The sequence below is a fragment of the Periplaneta americana genome, chromosome 16, assembly GCF_040183065.1.
Source record: "Periplaneta americana isolate PAMFEO1 chromosome 16, P.americana_PAMFEO1_priV1, whole genome shotgun sequence".
Taxonomy (NCBI): domain Eukaryota; kingdom Metazoa; phylum Arthropoda; class Insecta; order Blattodea; family Blattidae; genus Periplaneta; species Periplaneta americana.
The window spans coordinates 164,823,654-164,845,200 of NC_091132.1; the positions used below are offsets into that span (position 1 = coordinate 164,823,654).

Genomic DNA, 21,547 nt, shown 5'->3' on the forward strand with positions numbered 1-21,547 from the left:
ATGTCTATTTCTTGGGACCAGTTGTTCGTAACTACGCATTAATATCACAAGTCACAAAGACTACTTCATAGTTCCTTTTCCATCCTCCTCCATTCTGCGGTAGCATCCTTACACTGTCTGTTACTTGGGGACAAAGTATTATTCCTCTCTTCCCCGCCAACACCTTCTATAAACCAATGCACAAGATTATGAACAATAAAATCATTCTAGACGAGGCCTTTCATACAAATTATATGACTACTGACTCAGGAGTGTGTTTACATGCATTCATTGACATCAGAATTGTCACGGTATGTTTGGATCTTTAATATTGTAATCCGACAGAATGAGAATTCGGCTATCTTTTCTTTACATGTATCTTTATAAAACGGTTTCCAGTGTATCAAACTTTAACTGTTTCGGTGCGCTTGCTTCGATCCCCTTCGACCTCCTACTTGAATGCTCGAGAGAAGGGGGATGGTCGTGGGAAGGACAGTCGGAACGCGGCGCCAGTTGGAGAGTTGGCCAGATGTGAGTCGTTAAGAGGGTAGAATCAACTGAGTTAGAGAGATCAACCGACCTAAACTTGACCTCTGGTATGTTATGAGTATACACCGATAACTTGGAGATTGCGATTATGAGATGGGCTATGTTGTAGGTCGAGAGATTTTAAAAGATATGTAAAAGGAGTTGTTGCTGAATAAGATAATCTTGTTATTTATTTTTGCAAGTTTGCTGTTGGATTCTATTTAAGAGAAAGATTATAAAACTGGGAGATATTCTTGTTACTTATTGTTGGAAATTGCTGTTTATTCTATTTAAGAGAAAGATTATAATACTAAGAGATATTCTTGTTACTTATTGTTGGAAGTTTGCTGTTAATTCTATTTGAAAGAAGGATTATAATAAAAGGGGATATTCTTGTTACTTATTGTTGAAAGTTTGCTGCTAATTTCATTTAAGAGAAAATTATAATAAAGGGAGATATTGTAATTTTGGGTTTTCTTTTTCCTCAATTTATTCGTTTTTCAAAGTTTCCTCAATTAAACACGGGTGTAGTGACGGACCGTATCATTGAATTTTCATTCTGTGAGATTACAATATTAAGGATCCAAACATATCGTGACAGAATTTAATAATAGCTTGGGGAGACATTAAAATAGTCACAGGTGTTTCGTGAACAGCTACATAATTATGATTTATTAAATAATTATTATGAATTCTATGTTGCAGGAAGAAAATGTATTAGATTCACACATGACTGGAATAAAGATATATGATCTGAAATCAGACGTAACATTTGATGATACTCCTGTGCCAATTGACTCTCCAGTCATGAAGAGTGAAGCTGAGGTGAGTGCTGTTTAAGAAGTGTGTTGGTCGGTAGTTCACACTGTGTTACATTCTGGCTGATGTGGCTGCTACACTCAGATGACCTGGGGCCTGTTTCTTAAAAATAGTAGTTTAGTAGTTCACCAGTTACTAGTTACCAGAGTATATTTCACCAGCTCTAATAGATTCTGTTTCTCATACTATTTTACCAGTCTAGTAACTTGTGACAATTTTTCACTAGTCACATGATCTGTTTCACTAGTCAGCTGATTGAGTTATTTTGTTTATAGTCATTGATAGATATTGTGATTTGAGGTTAGAAAGCCAAGTTGTTTGTTTTGGTTTTGATTTCTCTTTTCGGTTGAAATTCCATCAATTAGAAGCAAATTAACTATACTCAATATGATTAATAAATCAAAGGATATACTATTCGGTGCTTTTTAAAGCATATTAACAAAATATGATGAAGTAAACGAAATGACAAGAAATTTTGTAATGTGTGAGGCTAGGGAATGGATGCCTCAGAACAAAGATTATGCATACGTTAGGGACACTTACTGGCCCAGCATTAAGAAAGCAACTTCGATAAGTACCAATTCAAATTCACAGTACATATTATGTAGGTAGTGGGTCTACTTTCGACATGAATGTCACTTATGACTTGATGAAAAATTAGCAATTTTTTTTTTTTTTTTTTTTTTTTAGTTTTAAATTTGATGTATTCATAATTATTATTGTCGTTTTATATTTAATTTGTAGGCTAAAGCTAACAATGTCAGAAGAACTGGCAGTGGAGGAGGAGAGTCAGCAAAAATTACTGCAGTTGATGAATTGGTATTAGATTATTAGTAAAGAATTCTGCAAGTTTTGCTGGTCTAGGACACAAAGACCTGATGGCATTGGAAAATAATCAACATCCCGATCTGTAGAGCAATTTGTATTTTCAGCTTTGCTGATAATGTATGACTTCTATTTGTTTGCCTCGTTATGGTAGGTCCCACTATATTTAACAACTCTTCAAGCTTTTCAGCACTTTACCGGTACCAAAACTTTTCATTATATTTAAAAAGTGCTCCTTTAAAGGAATAATATTTGTTCTTTCTCTATATAGTTTTAGCTCTTCTCATAACAACTTCATCACTTCAATCAGAATCACGAAACCACATAACCACAATATTTTGTTTTGTTATCTGAGAAAGGTTGTCACTGGTAACTGATAATATGATATGATATAATTCGTCACAGTACTTCTTTACATGTAATGGTGTACCTTACATTTCTGTATCCGGTGCCACCATTAACATATTATTACGATAACACATTATTTGCAGTACACATCTACACCAATACTCCCAATTACACTATGTACCTTTTTTGTTATTTGGTCAAACTCTCCTTCAGTATTTCGCCTATATTTCATTTGCTATTTTCTATTTGTTCCTTAATCCTAATATATCTAATATTCTGTACTACTTTCACACCCCCTTTATCCCCTAACTACTATTCACTAAAATCTCAATTTCAATTTATCTCTATAAATTATCATATTGCTGAGCACCCATACATTTAATTATTTGTCCTATTTGTTCTTTGACCTTTTCTCCTATCTTTTTCTCATATTCATTTACTGTTCCAACGTTCAAATGTTAGTACTAATTTTATGCTGTCACTTGTTCACTTCTCTTAACCCTTTCTCACTATTTTCTCTTATTCCTATTTGCGCTCACTTTCACTTTCTCACTATTCTGCTTACACTTAATCCATTGTCACTATTCTCACTTCCTATAAATAGCCTACTTATATTTTATTCCACACGTCTGCTTGTACACTATCTCTCTCCCCTATGCTTCTCAATCTTTTCCAGTTTCACTTTATTTGGTAACTGATAATATAGGAATCACCAGTCTTTAGAGTCTTGTAGGAATATTCCTGTTGAATACTAGTATAATCAACTAGATTAGCGTTTTGAGAAACAGAACTGGTGAAATCGACCAATATTACTAGTCTGTGAACTGGTAACTACTACTTTACCATTGTAGTTTCTAGAAACACAGACTTGTAAAATAAACTAATATTACTACTGTACAGACTAGTATTACTAGTCCATAAGGTTTGAGAAACAATCCCCAGGGAGTACGATTGTTGCTCTGATGCTATCTATTTCTTCATCCTGCTGTCCTTTGTGAATTTTCCCCACCCAGTTTTTCTGGTAGAGACTGTGATGCTGAACGTTCACTAAATCATTCACATTTTGAATTTTTAATTACCGCTGATAATTTTGACCAGTGTTCACTCTGATTTAATAATCAGTGCAGTATAGTATAGTTTGAATTTTTTACCGACAGTGTTTGAACTTTTTTGCTGAATTAAGTAGGATATAAAATCAAGTCTACAGCATATAAATTGCAGTGCATTGATTCTTGAAGCGCTATTGTCCTATAGCTTCGTTTTACAAAATGTCTTGCAGGAGGAGACACACGAGTTAGATCAAGTGGAGGAGGAGGTCAAACTGGAAGTAACGGCAGAAGAGGATGAAGTCTTTACTGAGGGGTGAGTGAAGTGTGTGAACCTTTACTTCGTTGTTGGTTTCACTGCTTTATTTTAGTTATAACGTCGAAGAGTATAAATATGTACTTAAAATCAACATGAACGACTTAGTATTCTGAACCGCCATGTCTGCCTGTAAATGTGTCTGTATGTCTCTTTATGTGTTTGTCTACCTTTATATCTGCGAATCTGGCTTTCACGCATAGCACCCTGTGAAGTAGACTTGAATCATTTAAAGGGAAAAATTGTTTCAGGGTCAGGTATCGATCTGTGGTACGTTAACAGAAAAAACCACAATTCAAGTCACAATTTGTGTGCACTCAGGGTTGGGTTTCTGGCGTCTTGTCAATTAAAGAAATTACCCCAAACTAAATTCAAGCAGGTTTCACTATTAGATCTATGCAAAAGATAGTAAATATCAATACCTTAAAAACAATATACTTTGCATATTTCACTCGGTAATGAGTTTTGGAATAATATTTTGGGGAAATTCCACGGATTGTAACAGTATATTCCTATTACAAAAAAGAGTAATTAGAATAATAGTAGGTGCCAAATCTAGGGAATCTTGTAGGACTAATTTCAAAGAAGTACAAATAATGCCCATAGCTTGTCAGTTCTTTTCATTAACAGTTTTCCTCTTATGCAATCGTGAAAACTTTGTAACTAATTCAACAGTTCATAGCATAAATACATGTCAAAAAATGACTTTCATACTTCGTCGGGAAGTCTATCATGCTAAGAAAAAGGAGTACGTTATATGGCAGTAAAAATGTTTAATAGCCTCCCTATCAATATAAAAAATGAAACTCAAAACATAAGATTATTTAGGGCCAAATTAAAGAAGTACCTAATTTCTCACGTCTTCTATTCTATAGGTGAATTCATGACATTCAATAACACTTCATGAAATTGATACTAAAACTATGTGTTGTACTAGTAGACTATATTGTAAATCTCTTCTGTATATATTTCATCTATACTGTGACTATAAATTAAGACTCTATAATAGTATAAAGTTTTTTGACTTGTTCCATATTCTAGCTGTGAAGCAATGTGTAAGAATACCATGGAATGTTAATAAATACAATACAATACAATCCACCTGGGTAGCTCAATCGGTAGAACGTTGGTGCGCTAAGGCAAAGGTCCCAGAATCGATACCCGGCCCAGAAGAATTTTTGTCTTGAAATTATCTTTATGTCTGTCTGTGTGTCTGTCTGTATTTGTAGCTCTCTGTCTGTCTTTCTGTCTGTGTGTATGTTAGTTGTCTGTCTGTGTCTTCAACATTTCGCCTATCCCTACTTCGATCCATCCATTCACCCACGCATCCATCAGTGAGAATAAAATTGAAAGCAATTTGTAAGTATATTAATTTCAGTTTACTCTCATTTTCCATTTGCAGTCTCCAAACCATAGAAGTGGATCAGAATAAAGTAATCCCTCAGTATTTTTACTTTAAAGTTTCAATATTTTTACGTCATTATTTATTTATTCATTCACTCATTTATTTATTTATTTGTTTGTTTGTTTGTTTATCCATCTTTGTTCACGTCATGGCGGATTATGTTTTACGTTATTATACAGTGAGGCCACAAAGCTCCGTTACACATATTATAAACAAACTAAAATGAATGGCAAGTCTTTATAGTAGTTTTTATTTAGAACTTACAATGAATTTAAGATATTTTCTGTGGTATAGTGACATTAAATATATCAGTAGGCTCATTGTGTGCACCATCTTTCTCATGACAAAGGATAATACGCCGTCAAGTTCTGTGCGACATTTTTCGGAGCATTGCTGGCGTAACTTGAGTGAAAGTACGTGTCACAGCATCAGTGGTATAATTAGTCATATCAGCCATTGTTTCGTTCATACGATCTGAAACAAACTGAAGTAAATTGACATAAGGGGTAACGGGACATTCTGGCCCCACTGTATGATTCAGTGGCTACAGCAGGTGGAACTTATCAACTGTTTTGCATTTATTGTGATTATGAAATATCGTCCGAATTAGTACAAATTTATTTGAAACATAGACTTTTCGTTTAATTCCCCATCTCATTTGGCTCATAAATCAGTCAAGCTTATCTTAACAAGAAATAGTGCACACCTGTGGAGTAATGGTTAGCGCGGTTGGCCGCGAAACCAGGTGGCCCGGGTTCGATTCCCGGTCGGAGGAAGTTACCTGTTTGAGGTTTTGTCCGGGGTTTTCCCTCAACCCAATATTAGCAAATGCTGGGTAACTTTCGGAGATGGACCCCGGACTCATTTCACCGGCATTATCACGTTCATCTCATTCAGACGCTAAATAACCTAAGATGTTGATAAAGCGTCGTAAAATAATCTACTGAAATAAAAAACAATCAACAAGGAATACAATACTACTTGAGGACGTAACATGCTACAGTTTACTGTACAGTCTTGCCTGTTAAAGGAGGTGTTCCACATCTCGGCAATGTTCAGTTTTGTAAACAAGAACACATCGCCAACTGCTTCTTGTGCGGAACGAGTAAAGCATATGATGTTTACAACGAGTGAAGTCAGTGGCGGCTTGTAATCAGTATTCGCAATTATCTCGCAAATGGCTTATTTGAGGATGCATGTTTACAGGAAAATTTTTGTTTCTGCTATCATTCACTTTCAACTTTTTCAGTTTTCACTATTAATTTTGATACACTCTATACATAATACTTCTGACAAATATTGAAACAGGTTTAGACATTAATCTCATGAAAACTATATGTGATGTTACATCAAAAGGAAACCGCAGGTCTTATTAGAAAAAGTGTTATAGCTTCAATTAGCCACATCAGGCGTCTCGAAAGTTATATCTGGAAAATCGCAATGCTGCGTACTTCAGCAAAAATTCTGGTTATGTGACCACTAAAATGACACTGTATATAGTGAAATATACAGTGAATAATGAAATTGAGAACTGAGTCCAAAATTAAAGCCACAGTAAAAATAAATGTGAAGATTTAATATATGAATATGTTAAAGAGCAATTCCAGATAACATATGCAAATCTCAAGTTGGAAATACCAGGTTATCTACTGTACATGACTGCCTCGTCAGTCACTTTCGTATAATTGTACGATGTTCATCCATCCAGAAAGTAAGTTGCAATGGCCGATAAAGAAGACAAATAGAGCAATAAGGAAGAAATATTTATTTCACTATCTACAGACATTCACTGGCTACTTCTCAGAAATTACTTTATTCTGTTGATATTATAAATTAAGTTCAATTTATCGTAATATTATATTTGACTTAACTTCAATATTAAATTTATTATCCTTCTATACGCTTTTGCGGTAATTTTAAAGACACGATGGAAAGATATGATGTCAGAGATGACGTCACTACCGCCTTACAAGAATTAAGTAAAATTATTCTCTTTTTCTTTCTCTTTTTCTTTCTCCTTTCTCTTTTTCTTGTCTTCTCTGTTTTTACATATCTACATATTCACAATTATACTGTACTTTTAAATATATTAACTGTCTATGTTACCTTTTATTCACTCATCTCTAAATGTTTAATTATATAAAACATCGTCCTTAATAATGTTGACTTCATGGAATGACTTTAGAAGTAGCTTGTTGTGAAACTAATTAAAGCTTAGTTAGAGGTTTTGCTTGTGAAGTCATAGTCGAAGTGCATTATGAATGAAACAATGGTGAGTACGAAATATTATATACGCTTAACTTAATGTCATTAACTCCATAAATATTTAATGAAATCGTCAATTTATAAAAACAACCTTGCTGTACGTAACTATTATAACGACCTTGTAACGTCATCTAAGACATCATAACCTTCCATCGTATCTTTAAATTTACCGCGTTTGCTATACAATATGTAAAATATAAATCATAAATTTAATATTAGATCAAAATAATCACGTTATCTATTATTGGATGCTATGTCGACACTGCAAATAAGTTACAAAGCAGACGGACTTCTTCCTTCTATAGTTACGAATTCTCGCTGTTCATGGTTGTGTATCTAGAAGGCACTGGGTCTGGAAGTAACGGTTAGCATATCTGACCATGAAATTAGTGGGCATGGGTTGAAATCCTGGTTGGGAAAAATAAGTGATGAAGATCTTTTCCTGTGTTTTTCCTCAACTCATTTAGAGCAAATGCGGGGTAACTTCCGGTGCTGGACCCTGTAGTCATTTCACTAGCATTATTATTTATCACCTTCATCTGGCTCAGTCACCAGAAACTATAGCTGTTGACAAAAAATCTGAAAATATAAACTAAGAAACTATTTATGGAATTACCTTGAGTGCAATTATTGTATATAACCAAATAATTGTTAGCATTATTAACTAATGTCTAAATGTAATATATTTCTCGTGGTTGCAGTTTTGTTTTTGGTTATGCTGGTTGAGTCTTTCTTGAACTAAGAGGACATTTTGTTCACAGCATTGGACTGCGAGCTTTCTGCGACAGTATTAAAGAAGATGAGTACATGGAAACAGGTGAGAAGGCATTCAAATGTGATGTTTGTGGAAAGTGGTTTTTCGACTCGGCAATGCTAAAAAACCATTCTGTTCTACACACGCGCAATAGATCATTCATTTGCGATGTTTGTGGAAAGGATTGTTTGCAGTTGGATCATCTCAAAAAGCATGCATGTGTACACACAGGCGAGGAGTCATTGCGATCTGATTTATGTGGAAATAATTCGAATGATTTGAAAAGACATTCACGCATGCACAACGGCGAGAAACCATTTGATTGTGATAAACGTGCGAAAAGAAATTCGCAGTCCTCTAGACTGATGAAAAACGCACTCTTATACACTAGGGAGAGGTCATTCACTTGTGATGTATGCGGAAAGAAATTTTGTGAATCAAGAATTCTGAAAGGGCATGCACTTATTCACACCGGCGAAAAGCCATTCTGTTGTGATATTTGTGGAAAGAAATTTTCTCAGTCCTATTATCTTAAAACGCATGCACTTGTACACACAAAGAAGAAGGCATTCAGTTGTGATTTATGTGGAAAGAAATTTTCGCTATCTGGTAATCTAAAACAGCATGCACTGGTACACACAGGAGAAAAGGCATTCAGTTGTGATATCTGTGGAAAGAAATTTTCTCATTCTTATTATCTTAAAACTCATGCACTTGTACACACAAAGAAGAAGGCATTCAGTTGTGATTTATGTGGAAAGAAATTTTCGCAATCTAGTAATCTAAAACGGCATGCACTCGTACACACAAGGGAAAAGACATTCAGTTGTGATATATGTGGAAAGAAATTTTCGCAGTCTGGTAATTTAAAAGACCATGCAGTTATACACACAGGCGAGAAGGCATTCATATGTGGTATATGTGGAAAGAAATTTTCTCGAAAGGTTTGTCTGAAAATTCATGTACGTATTCACACAGGCGATAAGCCATTCTGTTGTGATATTTGTGGAAAGAAATTTTCTCAATCTAGTAGTCTTAAAACTCATACATTTGTACATACAGAGAAGAAGACATTTACTTGTGATATATGTGGAAAAAATTTTTCGCAATCTGGTCTACGATACCATGTACTCGTACACAAAGGGGATAAAAGATTCAGTTGTGACGAATGTGGAAAAAAATTTTTGCATTCTAGTAATCTAAATAAGCACGCATGCAAACACACAGGGAAGAAGGCATTTAGTTGTGGTATATGTGGAAAAAAATTTTCGCAATCTAGTAATTTAAAAATGCATGCATCCGTACACACTGGACAGAAGACATTCGTTTGTGATATATGTGGAAAGAAATTTTCACAATCTAGTAATTTGAAAAAGCATGTACACATACACACAGGGCAGAAGTCTTTCAGTTGTGATAAATGTGGAAAGAAATTTTCCGAATCCAGTTTTCTGAGAATTCATAAACGTGTTCACACCGGCGAGAAGCCATTTTGTTGTGATATTTGTGGAAAGAAATTTTCTCAATCTAGTAGCCTTAAAAGACACACATTTATTCACACAGGGAAGAAGGCATTCAGTTGCGATATATGTGGAAAGAAATTTACACTACTTGGTAATCTGAAAAGGCATGCAGTCGTACACACAGGGGAGAGAGCATTCAGTTGTGATATATGCGAGAAGAAATTTTCGCAATCTTCTACACTAAAAAAGCATGCATGCATGCATATAGGAAAGAATACATTCAGTTGAGATATATGTGGAAAAGAATTTTCGCAATCTGGTACTCTAAAAAATCATGCTATCGTACACACATTGGAGAAGGCATTCAGTTGTGATATATGTGGAAAGAAATTTTCGCTCTGTGGTTATCTAAAACGGCATGCATTGATACACACAGGGGAGAAGGCATTTAGTTGTGATATATGTGGAAGGAAATTTTCGAAATCTGGTGATCTAAAAGAGCATGCATTGATACACACAGGGGACAAGGCAGTTAATTGAAATAGATGTGGAAAGGAATTGTCGGAATGTGGTACTCTAAAAAAGCACGCACGTATTCGTACACGCAGTAGAGACGAATAGAAATTTTCACTATCTGCTACTGTAGAAAAGCATGCAATGCTGCACATTGGGGTCAAGAAATTTAGCTGAGATATCTGTGGAAAGAATATTTCGGAATCTTGTACTCTAAAATAGCATGCAGCAGGGAATAAGACTTCAGCTGTGATATATGTGGAAATAAATTTTCGTAATTGATAGTCTACGAAAGAAAGCAGTCGTACACATAGGGAAGAAGTCATTCAGTTGTGATATTCAATACTGTTGTGAAAAGTGTAACACCCAGAAACAAAGGCCCCAACGACCCCAAACTCGGGAGATGTGCAGAACTGTCTACCACCAATCATTGATTACGTTTCCAGAGAAATGGCATACACATAATCCTAAGAGTGAAGGCTTTTGTGTCACCAGCAAGGGGAGTGTTATGCCTTGCTCAGTAAGTGCAGGGTTTCGAAACGAAGTGAAAACTGAAAGCTACTGCAAATATGCCCCGTCGACGTGGAAGGGCGCAATATCAGCACGTGAGTGATTTCGAACGGGGCAGAATGGTTGGTCTCCAGGAAGGAGGTTTGTCATACCGTGACATTTCGGCTCGTACAGAACATACCGCTGCGAGAGTGGTGCGTGTGTGGAACCAGTGGATAGAAGAGGGTCGTACGCAGAGACGAGCGGGTACTGGACCACGTAATGTGACCGCCATGTTAACGGCATGAACGTCACGGACTGTATAGCTTTATCCACAGTGTTGAGTCGACTTTGGAGTACTGCAACGGACATAGACCTATGTGCGTCAACGATTCGTCTTCATCTTTTGAGGGCTGGACTAGTGGCTCGCATGTCGTTGCGTGGCTTCCATTGTCCAAAAACCACCAACGACTCAGCCTGGAGTGGGAACGTGAACGCTTTCGCCGGCGTGATGAGTGGCAAAATGTAGTGTTTTCGAACGAGTCCCGCTTTAACTTATCCTACAATGATGGCCGCATACGTGTTAGATGCTGCCGAGGTGAACGAAATCTGAGATCTTGCATTGTTGAGCGGCATAGTGGACAGACGCCCAGTGTGATGGTTTGGTGCGCCATTGGATATAATATGCGATCTCGCCTTATACGTATTCATTGCAATCTGAACAGCAGCCACTACATTAGGGAGGTTTTTAGAGCCAAATCCACATGCCATATTTCAGCAGGACAATGCCCGGCCACTTTTGGGAGGTTTGTGCAAGCCTTCGAAGAACGACGAGTATCACTGCTTCCCTGGCCTGCACGTTCGCCAGACATGTCGCCCATCGAACATGTCTGAGATATGGTTGGTCGGCAACTTGTTCGTCGTAGTCCTCCAGCACCCACTCTTGATGCTTTGTGGACTCGCATACAAACTGCGTGGAAGGAGATTCCCCAGGAACATATCCAGGCCCTCTTTGATTCCATGCCACGACGCTTAGAGGCTCTGATTGCAACGCATGGGGGGTTCACACCATACTGAAATATCACGGTCACAGATCAGGTACAGTTTTGTAATTCTAATAGTTTGTGTATTGTCTTGTCCTTAATCTGTGGTATCAATTTCATTTCAGTCACATGTATCCTTCTTGGTGTTGCAATTTCCACAAACTTTACTGTATGTGGAAATAAATTTTCGGAATCTATTAATCTGAAAAAGCATGCACTGTTACACACATTTGAGATGGTGTTTAGTTGAAATATATCGATCGTCTAGTTCAAAAGTGCGACAGGGAAAAAAAAATCAAGTTTTGAGATATCTTCAGTTGAAAGTTTCAAATAAATCACTTAGAAAGGAACAGAGTTCTGGTTCATAACCACGACAATTAGAAATGAGTCAGTATTCAGGACGAATTTATTACAATTTTCCAGTTCATTATTAGCACATTTCAAAATGTACTAATAATGAATTAGTAAAGTCCTTAGTTATAATTTTTGCTAAAGCAGTCTAGTTAGTTTTTTTTTCTTTTTGTTTGTAAATATGACTTATCTCAATACTGAATCCGAAAGAGCTCCGAAAGGGGGTTTCAGTACTGTAAATAACTAAAAAATTGCAATATTTTAGTTATCGCACTTTTGACCTGGACGATCGATATGTGTACAGAAATTCTCGGAATCTGGTATGCACTAGGGGATAAGACGTTGAGTTGTGATATATGTCGAAAGCAATTTTTCCACAGTCTGGTAGTCTAAAAAAAGCATGCAATTAGACACACAGGGAAGGAGGTATTCAATTGTGATATGTAATGAGGAAAGATATTTTCACAATCTGGTTGTTTATAAAAAAAATGCTCTCGAGCACATAGGGGGAAAGAAATTTTCAGAATATCGTTGTTTGAAAATAATTCATTCTTACACACAATGGAAAAGGCATTCAGTTGTGATATCCATTTGTTTAGTGTTCTGGGCAGGTATTTCACTGTAAACCCAGCATTCTCCAGTCTCCTATTATCTGTCTTCCTCTTTGTTTCCTGATATAATCCACATAGCTTAATGTCGTGTATCATCTGATATCTTCTTCCCCCCCCCCCCAGAAATCCTCTCCCGTTCACCTTTCTTTCCACTGCATCCTTCAGTAGGCAATTTCTTCTCATCCTATCGTGATATATTTGGAAATAAATTTTCGGTATTTGAAAATCTAAAAAGTCAGGCAGTTGCACACACTGGGGAGAAGGCATTCAGTTGTATAAGACCCAAGTCGCTTATCAAATTTTTTCATTCAAGCGGACTCAGAAGGCGTGGTTTGCCATCTTGGAAGTCTGGGGGACACATTTAGGCAGTGGCGGCTCCTGCATATTTCTTAAGAGGAGGAAATGACACTTTCTTGAATGAAACATGCTACAAATTAGCCTACATCCATACATGTAAGACCAGGTAGTGTTGGGGTTGGCCTCCCCTTCTGTATAGCAATAATCTGTTCTTGTAAACTGAGTTTCCTAAATTTTCCAAAATGTATTATGTTTTCACTTCCATTCATTGTTGAATAATTGCACAAATTAACAATTACGAAGAAATTCACAACCTCGTAGCATTTTTCGAGCACACTACAGCATTACACGTGTTGGAAGAGACTAGCTACTAACATGTAACCGGAACCGTTTTACGGAAATGGAAATGGGAATGGGAAATAATCTGAGGAAAGCGAGAACACTGCATCCACCCACGTGGTCTGTGTTGCCACATGTACATTTTACAAGTTCAGTAGTCTATCACATGTTTTTGAAGAATGTCAGTTCTTGTAAAGTCATACTATCATTATTGTTCAAAGCTGCCAGTGGCCGATTAATTTTTTATTTTAAAATAAGGTAGTTTGGAGTACCTACTTTCAATTTCAAATATATTTGTACAAAACTGACAACTTGGCTGTTGCCCTGTCTAGTATACAATGAATAGAAGTGAATTTCAGGGGCCAACTACGTAGAACTACTTCCTCTTTGTTTTACATAAAGTTTAACTTTCAAATATCCACGAAAGTTTCAAACCATGAATAATAGCCTATATAAAGTGCAATGAATAATATTTTTGATTTATAATTTTAAAAAAGTTTACATGGTGTCTTTCATAGCGTTGCGTTAAAACTGTTTTTATTGTGTCTCCTCCTAGATGTGTTATAGTCTGGTTGAATGCAGCATCGTTAGATGGCAGCGCTAGCGAGCTTGCTGCACGACCAGTCGTTTTCTATTTCCCGCCCATGCTCTGATTCAGAGGAGGATCTCCTCCCTTTCCGTTCATTTACTTGCTTTAAAACTCTGCTTCTTTCTCTGGCCGCTAGTGCGCTGTTGTCTATGTGTGTTAACTGCAGTAGAGGAGGAATGGAGTGCCTTTCCTCTACAAAGACAATCTTGCATCTTTCTCACAGTTTTCTACAGCATATGAGCGCGCGTCGTTTAAAACTCGATCAACCGAGTTTTTCTTATAGCTGTGAACTTAAAAATTATCGAATCTTTCTCGAATTTTAAGGCACATATTTTATTTGGTATTTACTTTCAAAAGAAGAAAATGTGAGGAGGACGTTCCTCCCTTCCCTCCTCCGAGGAACCGCCACTGCATTTAGGTCACCTTCTGTGTTTGAAGCGCATGAGGTACTCCCTGGCACTGCCATAGATGATGTTGGAATTGCAACATCTCGTCCATGTGACAAGCGTCACTGCTGAAGTCAGGTTTGGATGTATAATGCACGCCTGTTGAACCCAGATATTTTACACTGACAAAGGTAACAGTCATCATAATGATTATGTTACACGCCAAACCATAAGAATACCAAAGGACATACGGTATGCGGCAAAACAAAAGACTTTGAAATTATTGCTCCACTGCAGTCCACGTTTACCTAGCAACGAAGTAGGCCTATTTATTTATTGTGTGATATGTAATATCAAATAGCTTACTACTACAATAGTGGAAAGTAATGATCAATAACACGCATGTGGTTAGCGACAGCGTCACCAATGCCATCTAGCGACTCGTTATGAGAAAAATACATAGGCTATATTTAAACTTAAAGAGAAAAACGTTAGTTTGATATTTAAGAAGCATAATAACTAAATAAATTCAAAGCTCTTTCTTTTTGTTTTTGTAACCTTGTCATCTATATGAATTGTGAAATAAAATCTGAATTTTAGTAGTTTTGTATACAATACAATTCGTAGCTACAAAACATGATGCTATAGTTCATGTGAAGTAAGCGTATTTTCTGTGAAGGATTTTGTTGTGAATAAAATATCTATTACAGTAACGCTAGTTTCACATTAAGCCGTCGAATGCGAGTACTGGTAATATAACCAAACTGTTCGTAATAGTATCTAAGGACTGCCTTCGTGGTCTGTTGGTCAGCATTTTGGCTTGCAGATCCGGAGGTCCCGGGCTCGGCTCCCGTTGAATTTCTCTTGAAGAAAAATTACCTGGGTGTCTAGAGTCTGGAAATTTGTATGAATGTGAGTGTGTCGGGTTAATATTAATTAACCAATCATCAAAATATAAAATACATCAGGACTGCTGCTGGGCAGTAACCTGAACACACGTTTCAGCGTCACATTGTTGACAAGTAACTCCATCTGTTAGCACAACTATAAAGCATCTAATAGATGCTATAGAGTTACAAACAACGAAAAAAAAATAGTATCTAAGTGACTATATAGGCCTAGTTTATTTTTCGAATCAAGCCCGGACATAGAGACCCAGGGCCTCTAGGATTTATTTAACGTAATTTGAATTTAGAAAATAGACAAGCAGACTTAGAAATGAAGTAGAAAAGTACCAACTATAGTTTTTTACATTTATAATTACAAGATTACCTTTGATTGAGGTTCTGGCTAATACCCTTGTTCATATATACGTAAATCGGACTGATACGTATATATCAATTATTAGGCAGTACATTCCACTTGATATGTGTCAGAGGAAGAACAAATACATCTGAACTCTGATTAATGGAATATGTTACTAGTCAGCGATGTATGCAATAAAGAAGGAAAGGAGATGGCCACCACCCTACCCCAATATGTCCTAGTTCAGTTGCTTCATGAGTGATGCCTCATTGGTGTCACTTATGAGGTTCAAACCTTTCTTTGGACTTAACAACAATATATTACAAGATTATATTGCCACACGATGCCTTTAGTGTTCAACAAATAGAACTATAATTATTATTATTATTATTATTATTATTATTATTATTATTATTATTATTATTATTATTATTTTCCCTAGCCGGGCCCCGCCTCCAAAGTTGGGACTCTAGTTCGCGTAGGCAGAAGTTCGCATCTTTTTCTACCTAATGTTTGTATATTTCGTATTTTTAAAGTATACCCATTTAACTATTGACCTTTTGGTGCAATGTAATGTAATATTTTGTGTGTATTGTTATTTTGATAAATTTCCATTTTTCTTCCAGTGCTTATCTACCATTATTTAGTATTTATTATGTTTATACTTGGCTTTTTTTTACTGATGTGTATTTCTGTTAACAAGAGAATAAATTTGAACAGGAAACTCAGCTCTTATATCACATACATTAACAGGTTTTAGCCTATATTGTAAGGTCAAAGTATGGATACCGGTATGTACCTATAAAGTCGGTAAATTTATTTACGTTAATTATAGTAATTAAACTCATGACAAAACCAAAAAATGTACAATTTTAACGGCAAATAAATCTTTCTACTTCAAAATATAACTTTGGAATATATACTGTATTTGTAGCTCAGTTGGTAGAGCAGCTGGCTACGGACTGGAAGGTCCGGGGTTCGATCCCAGGTGGTGACAGGATTTTTTCTCGTTGCCAAACTTTCAGAACGGCTCCGAGGTTCCCTCGGCCTCCTATAAAATTGAGTACCGGGTCTTTCCCGGGGGTAAAAGGCGGCCAGAGCGTGGTGCCGACCACACCACCTCATTCTAGTGCCGAGGTCATGGAAAGCATGCCGCCCAAGTGCCTTCATGGCATGTTACGGGGATACCTTTTACTTTCACGTGATAATATTTTAATTTTAACAAATTTAACACGTGAAAGTAAATATAGTATATATTCCGAAGCGATAAGCTTATAGTGTTAAAAGTTGTGTAATCAAAATGTATAATCAAAATATAACTACCAGCACTACAGTATATGTTTAAAAACGCTATGGTATAATTATGTGCTTTTCTTGTAACATACTTAACTTTTATTTTAATCTTCACTATTCCTAACCCATATTTATCCTTCTGATCGGGAGTAGTGCATGTAAATATGTGGCGTAGAAGAGATTAGAGATTTATTTTATATATTTGCCTTTAATTTTGATATGTTTACATTGGTATCTATATTTTTTTCAGTTATAAATAATGTAGAGCACTTTTAAAAATTTAAATTATGGTTCATTGATCGACGCTCGCAACTGCAGAAGTTACATCAGCATCGCTGGTGTGCCGGAATTTTGTCCCGCAGGAGTTCTTTTTCACATGCCAGTAAATCTACTGACATGAGCCTGTCGCATTTAAACACAGTTAAACATCGACCTCTGCCGGAATGGAACCCGCGCCATCTAGCATAGAAGGCTATATATATACTTACTTACAAATGGCTTTTAAGGAACCCGAAGGTTCATTGCCGCCCTCACATAAGCCCGCCAGCGGTCCCTATCCTGTGCAAGATTAATCCAGTCTTTATCATCATACCCCACCTCCCTCAGATCCATTTTAATATTATCCTCCCATCTACGTCTCGGCCTCCCTAAAGGTCTTTTTCCCTCCGGTCTCCCAACTAACACTCTATATGCATTTCTGGATTCGCCCATACGTGCTACATGCCCTGCCCATCTCAAACGTCTGGATTTAATGTTCCTAATTATGTCAGGTGAAGAATACAATGCGTGCAGTTCTGTGTTGTGTAACTTTCTCCATTCTCCTGTAACTTCATCCCGCTTAGCCACAAATATTTTCCTTAGCACCTTATTCTCAAACACCCTGAACCTATGTTCCTCTCTCAGAGTGAGAGTCCAAGTTTCACAACCATACAGAAGAACCGGTAATATAACTGTTTTATAAATTCTAACTTTCAGATTTTTCGACAGCAGACTGGATGATAAGAGCTTCTCAACCGAATAATAACACGCATTTCCCATATTTATTCTGCGTTTAATTTCCTCCCGAGTGTCATTTATATTTGTTACTGTTGCTCCAAGATGTTTGAATTTTTCCACCTCTTCGAAGGATAAATCTCCAATTTTTATATTTCCATTTCGTACAATATTCTGGTCACGAGACATAATCATATACTTTGTCTTTTCGGGATTTACTTATTTATGATGTTTACATCCAAGTTCAGAGAATTCATAATCCATATATTAACTTGATAGAAATAGTTCATGATTATCCGTAGCTTCGTATCAGTGTGACTCTGGTGTTTAATCTATAGACTACGTCCTCGATTTCGTATTACAACTTATTAGCTTTTCAAATACAAGATAACAACTTTTCTCCCATCGTTAAGTGTTAATTTGTTTCACGTAGTAGCACCATCTAGTATATACAGTCACGAAGCTTGAGTTGTGAGAGTGCTAGGAACAATAGATTGTGCCGCATTGTCTGTAACGAGACGATATTAGCGATCCTAGTGGTTAGCAACTATTTAATGATGCATTTTTACTACGTATTGAGTTTCGTGACTGTATATACTAGACTCTGGTAGTAGCTTGCGCGCGTTCGCCATTATACATCGGCTCTCTTCTTCATCGTAAACTGGATAACTGAAATATTATAAGTTTCGACGTCATTACCACAGGTATGTATGATATGAGTGTGGAACATTTTCGTTATTGGAATTGCTTATTGATCTGTCACCGTTATACAAACCAAGACATGCTCATGTTATGTTTAATTTTCGTATATATGTATTGAAATTTTACTACAATGGAAGGTTGAATCTAAATGATAACGGTAGATAGTCTCGTGTCGAATGGTTCACTTCTTCCAACGTTAATTTCACAATGGTATGCGTGTGTTTGTCACTGTGGAAACAACGAAAGCTTTGAAATATTCTTAATTAGCATCCACTTATTTCATTTAGGAATTATGATTACAATTCTAACCTAGGCCTAATAGATACAGGCTGCCGGTAATGACTTTTCTGCTTTGCGTATGTTTCTATTGATGTTCATTTATTAACTATAAAACGGCGTAGTGTTACATTTGAATCCAACCGTTTCTCATATAAGCCAGTTATGCATTAACTCGTGTCTTATGGCAATGAAATTCGGAAAAGAGAAATAATTTTACACTTTTGTCCCCTTTCTCCTTCATCTCCTTTTCCCACCCCCCTCTCTTTCTCCTTCCCCTCTTCCTTCTCACTCTCTGTTACTATCGATGCACTTCAGTATTAATACGTATTTATATATTTTAATTTTACCTGTCATATTGGAATCACCAGGATTCGATCTGGGACCGTGACAACGCTTTTTAGTTCTTTAAGCATTCTGGTTATTGTATTGTGTTTGTGTTTAGTGAAAGATTTTAGATAAGGGCGCAAATAGCCATAGTAGCTGACGCGCCCTTTTTAAACCCCACTAACTAACTAACTCGATCTGGGAACCTTCTGCTTTGTAGTCTTTCAACTTCAACATCAGACCATAACATTGTTGAATATTCTCCCTTGAAATAATTTACAAAATATAATGTCTTTGAACTATCGAGACAAATTACCCGTAATTTATTCGTGTAAGCTACTACTGATATTATCTCGAAGTGTGTGTGTGTCTAATGCCTACCCACTTCACTTGCGTGATATGGGTTCCGCATAGTGCGGATAGGTGGCAGGAGTGTGACTCATTTTCAAGTTGCACACCTCTTCGGAGGGCCACGTTATGCATGATGTGTATTTGTGAGTTATGTCGTGTACTAGGGTGAGTGTATGTGTAAGTTTTCTTGTAAGTGTAGTGTACGGAGAAAGTGAGGACAATGATGAAGATAAACCCGGTGCCGGCACGTAGCCTGCTCCTGTCGAATAGCACCAAGATTGTCGCCAGGCTTAACGTTCCCGTCCGACAGACGAAGCACTATCAACAGTGACATATGCCTTCTCTTCATATACTCTGCGGAGAGATTTGGGATTTAACTCAGGCATATTGGTGCACAATTTAGTGATTAAAAGTTGTGCACCTCCTTCTCTTCTAGTCCCGAGGTAGAGCTAACTCGGCGGACTTGTCTCAAAGTACAATGTCCGTATTAGAGTGTTAGAGAAGGCTGTATGGCCTTAACTCTGCCAGGTTAACTAAATCATTATTATTATTATTATTATTATTATTATTATTATTATTGTTATTATAGTTAAAAACTTCGCATTGTCATTTCATATATTAGACGCGAATACAGTAACATTGATAAACTGTTGCTACAAGACATTCACACATTCTGTCCTGGATATGGCCAAACCAGTTGAAATTCGTTTTTATCCATTTATTTGTTTATTAGTAACTGTCTTCTAATGAATATGAGTACTAAAATGGTGTCTTATTTATATATTTGTGTATTAATACTTGCTCTACCTGCAAGTCCCTGTAACTCCATTATACTTTCACCATAACCCTTATATATTATGCCTCAATCACCAAAAACAGATATAATAGAGGAAAAGGTGGAAATATGGGCTAGGAGTGGTAATATGGTCTTCTTTGTTTTACTGGGTTATTTAACGACGCTGTATGAACTACGAGGTTATTTAGCGTCGATGAAATTGGTGATAGCGAGATGATGTTTGGCGAGATGAGACCGAGGATTCGCCATATATTACCTGATATTTGCCTTACGGTTGGGGAAAACCTCGGAAGAAACCAACCAGGTAATCAGCCCAAGCGGTAATCGAACCCGCGCCTGAGCGCAACTCCAAATCGGCAGCAAGCGCCTTAACAGACCGAGCTATGCCAGTGGCTAATATTCGCTACCTCGTTTTTTTTACTATATATGGTGTTTTCACCTAGAGAAAAAGTTCTAAAAGAACATCTCGTGTCCATCAGTCTGCGTGCACTAAGAGACAAACCAGTTAGCCTACCTTTGTGGTGTGGATGTGGTGTGTTCTTTGTGGTTTTCATAATTTTCTAAGTTTTTGCAGGTATGTAATTTCAATTTAATTGAAAAAAAAAACATATTTCGTGTTTAGAAATCACGCTTGATGTGTTGCACTGATTAAGAATAGCTCTATCACATGGCATAAGAATAAGATTTATTTAGAACAACAATTGCCATACATACTCTTAGAAACCTTCATGAGTCAATGCTGCTAATATGGGCTTCTGCTATAAGTCAAATATTGGATAGGTAGCCCATATTACCAGCACGTTAACACATCCCGTATTTTCACTATCGTGATTTGTGTTTTTCTTACAGAATACAGCCATTGATGTGACACAGGTTTCCTACTTATGTTTCTTTGTTGTTTTTCCAATGTTATTTTCAAATTTTTGTGGTAGCAGATATTTGGACCCCACTACCTATAAAGGACCACTTCGTATTTCTTTCAAAAAGTAATTATATGCAAATATCTATTGCAACTATTGACCTTTAAGACTTGAAAAATTGTATATGAATAATTATTTTGTATGTCAATAAAGATATCCAAGCAATATGCCACACCATTTTCCATTATTATGAGGAAAAGAAAATGGTAGCCCATATTTCTACCTTCTCCTCTATGTAACATATATGCGAGTATTAACACTAAAATCTCCCATTTTCA

The 21,547-nt window shown here is 36.6% G+C and overlaps 1 protein-coding gene across 5 annotated transcripts in view; it reads left to right on the forward strand.

The window, feature by feature from the left end:
* LOC138691759 (zinc finger protein 493-like) overlaps positions 1-21,547 on the forward strand; it is a 114,186-nt gene that overhangs the window by 7,936 nt on the left and 84,703 nt on the right. The window contains exons 3-5 of one of the 5 annotated variants that reach the window (XM_069814105.1): positions 1,213-1,332; positions 3,779-3,861; positions 8,293-13,778. The exons of the other annotated variants lie outside the window; for them this stretch is intronic. Of the exons in view, the coding sequence (XP_069670206.1) occupies positions 1,213-1,332; positions 3,779-3,861; positions 8,293-10,036 (1,947 nt within the window). The 3' untranslated portion in view covers positions 10,037-13,778. Of the gene's footprint in view, positions 1-1,212; positions 1,333-3,778; positions 3,862-8,292; positions 13,779-21,547 lie in introns of those variants that run through there. 5 annotated transcript variants of the gene reach the window in all.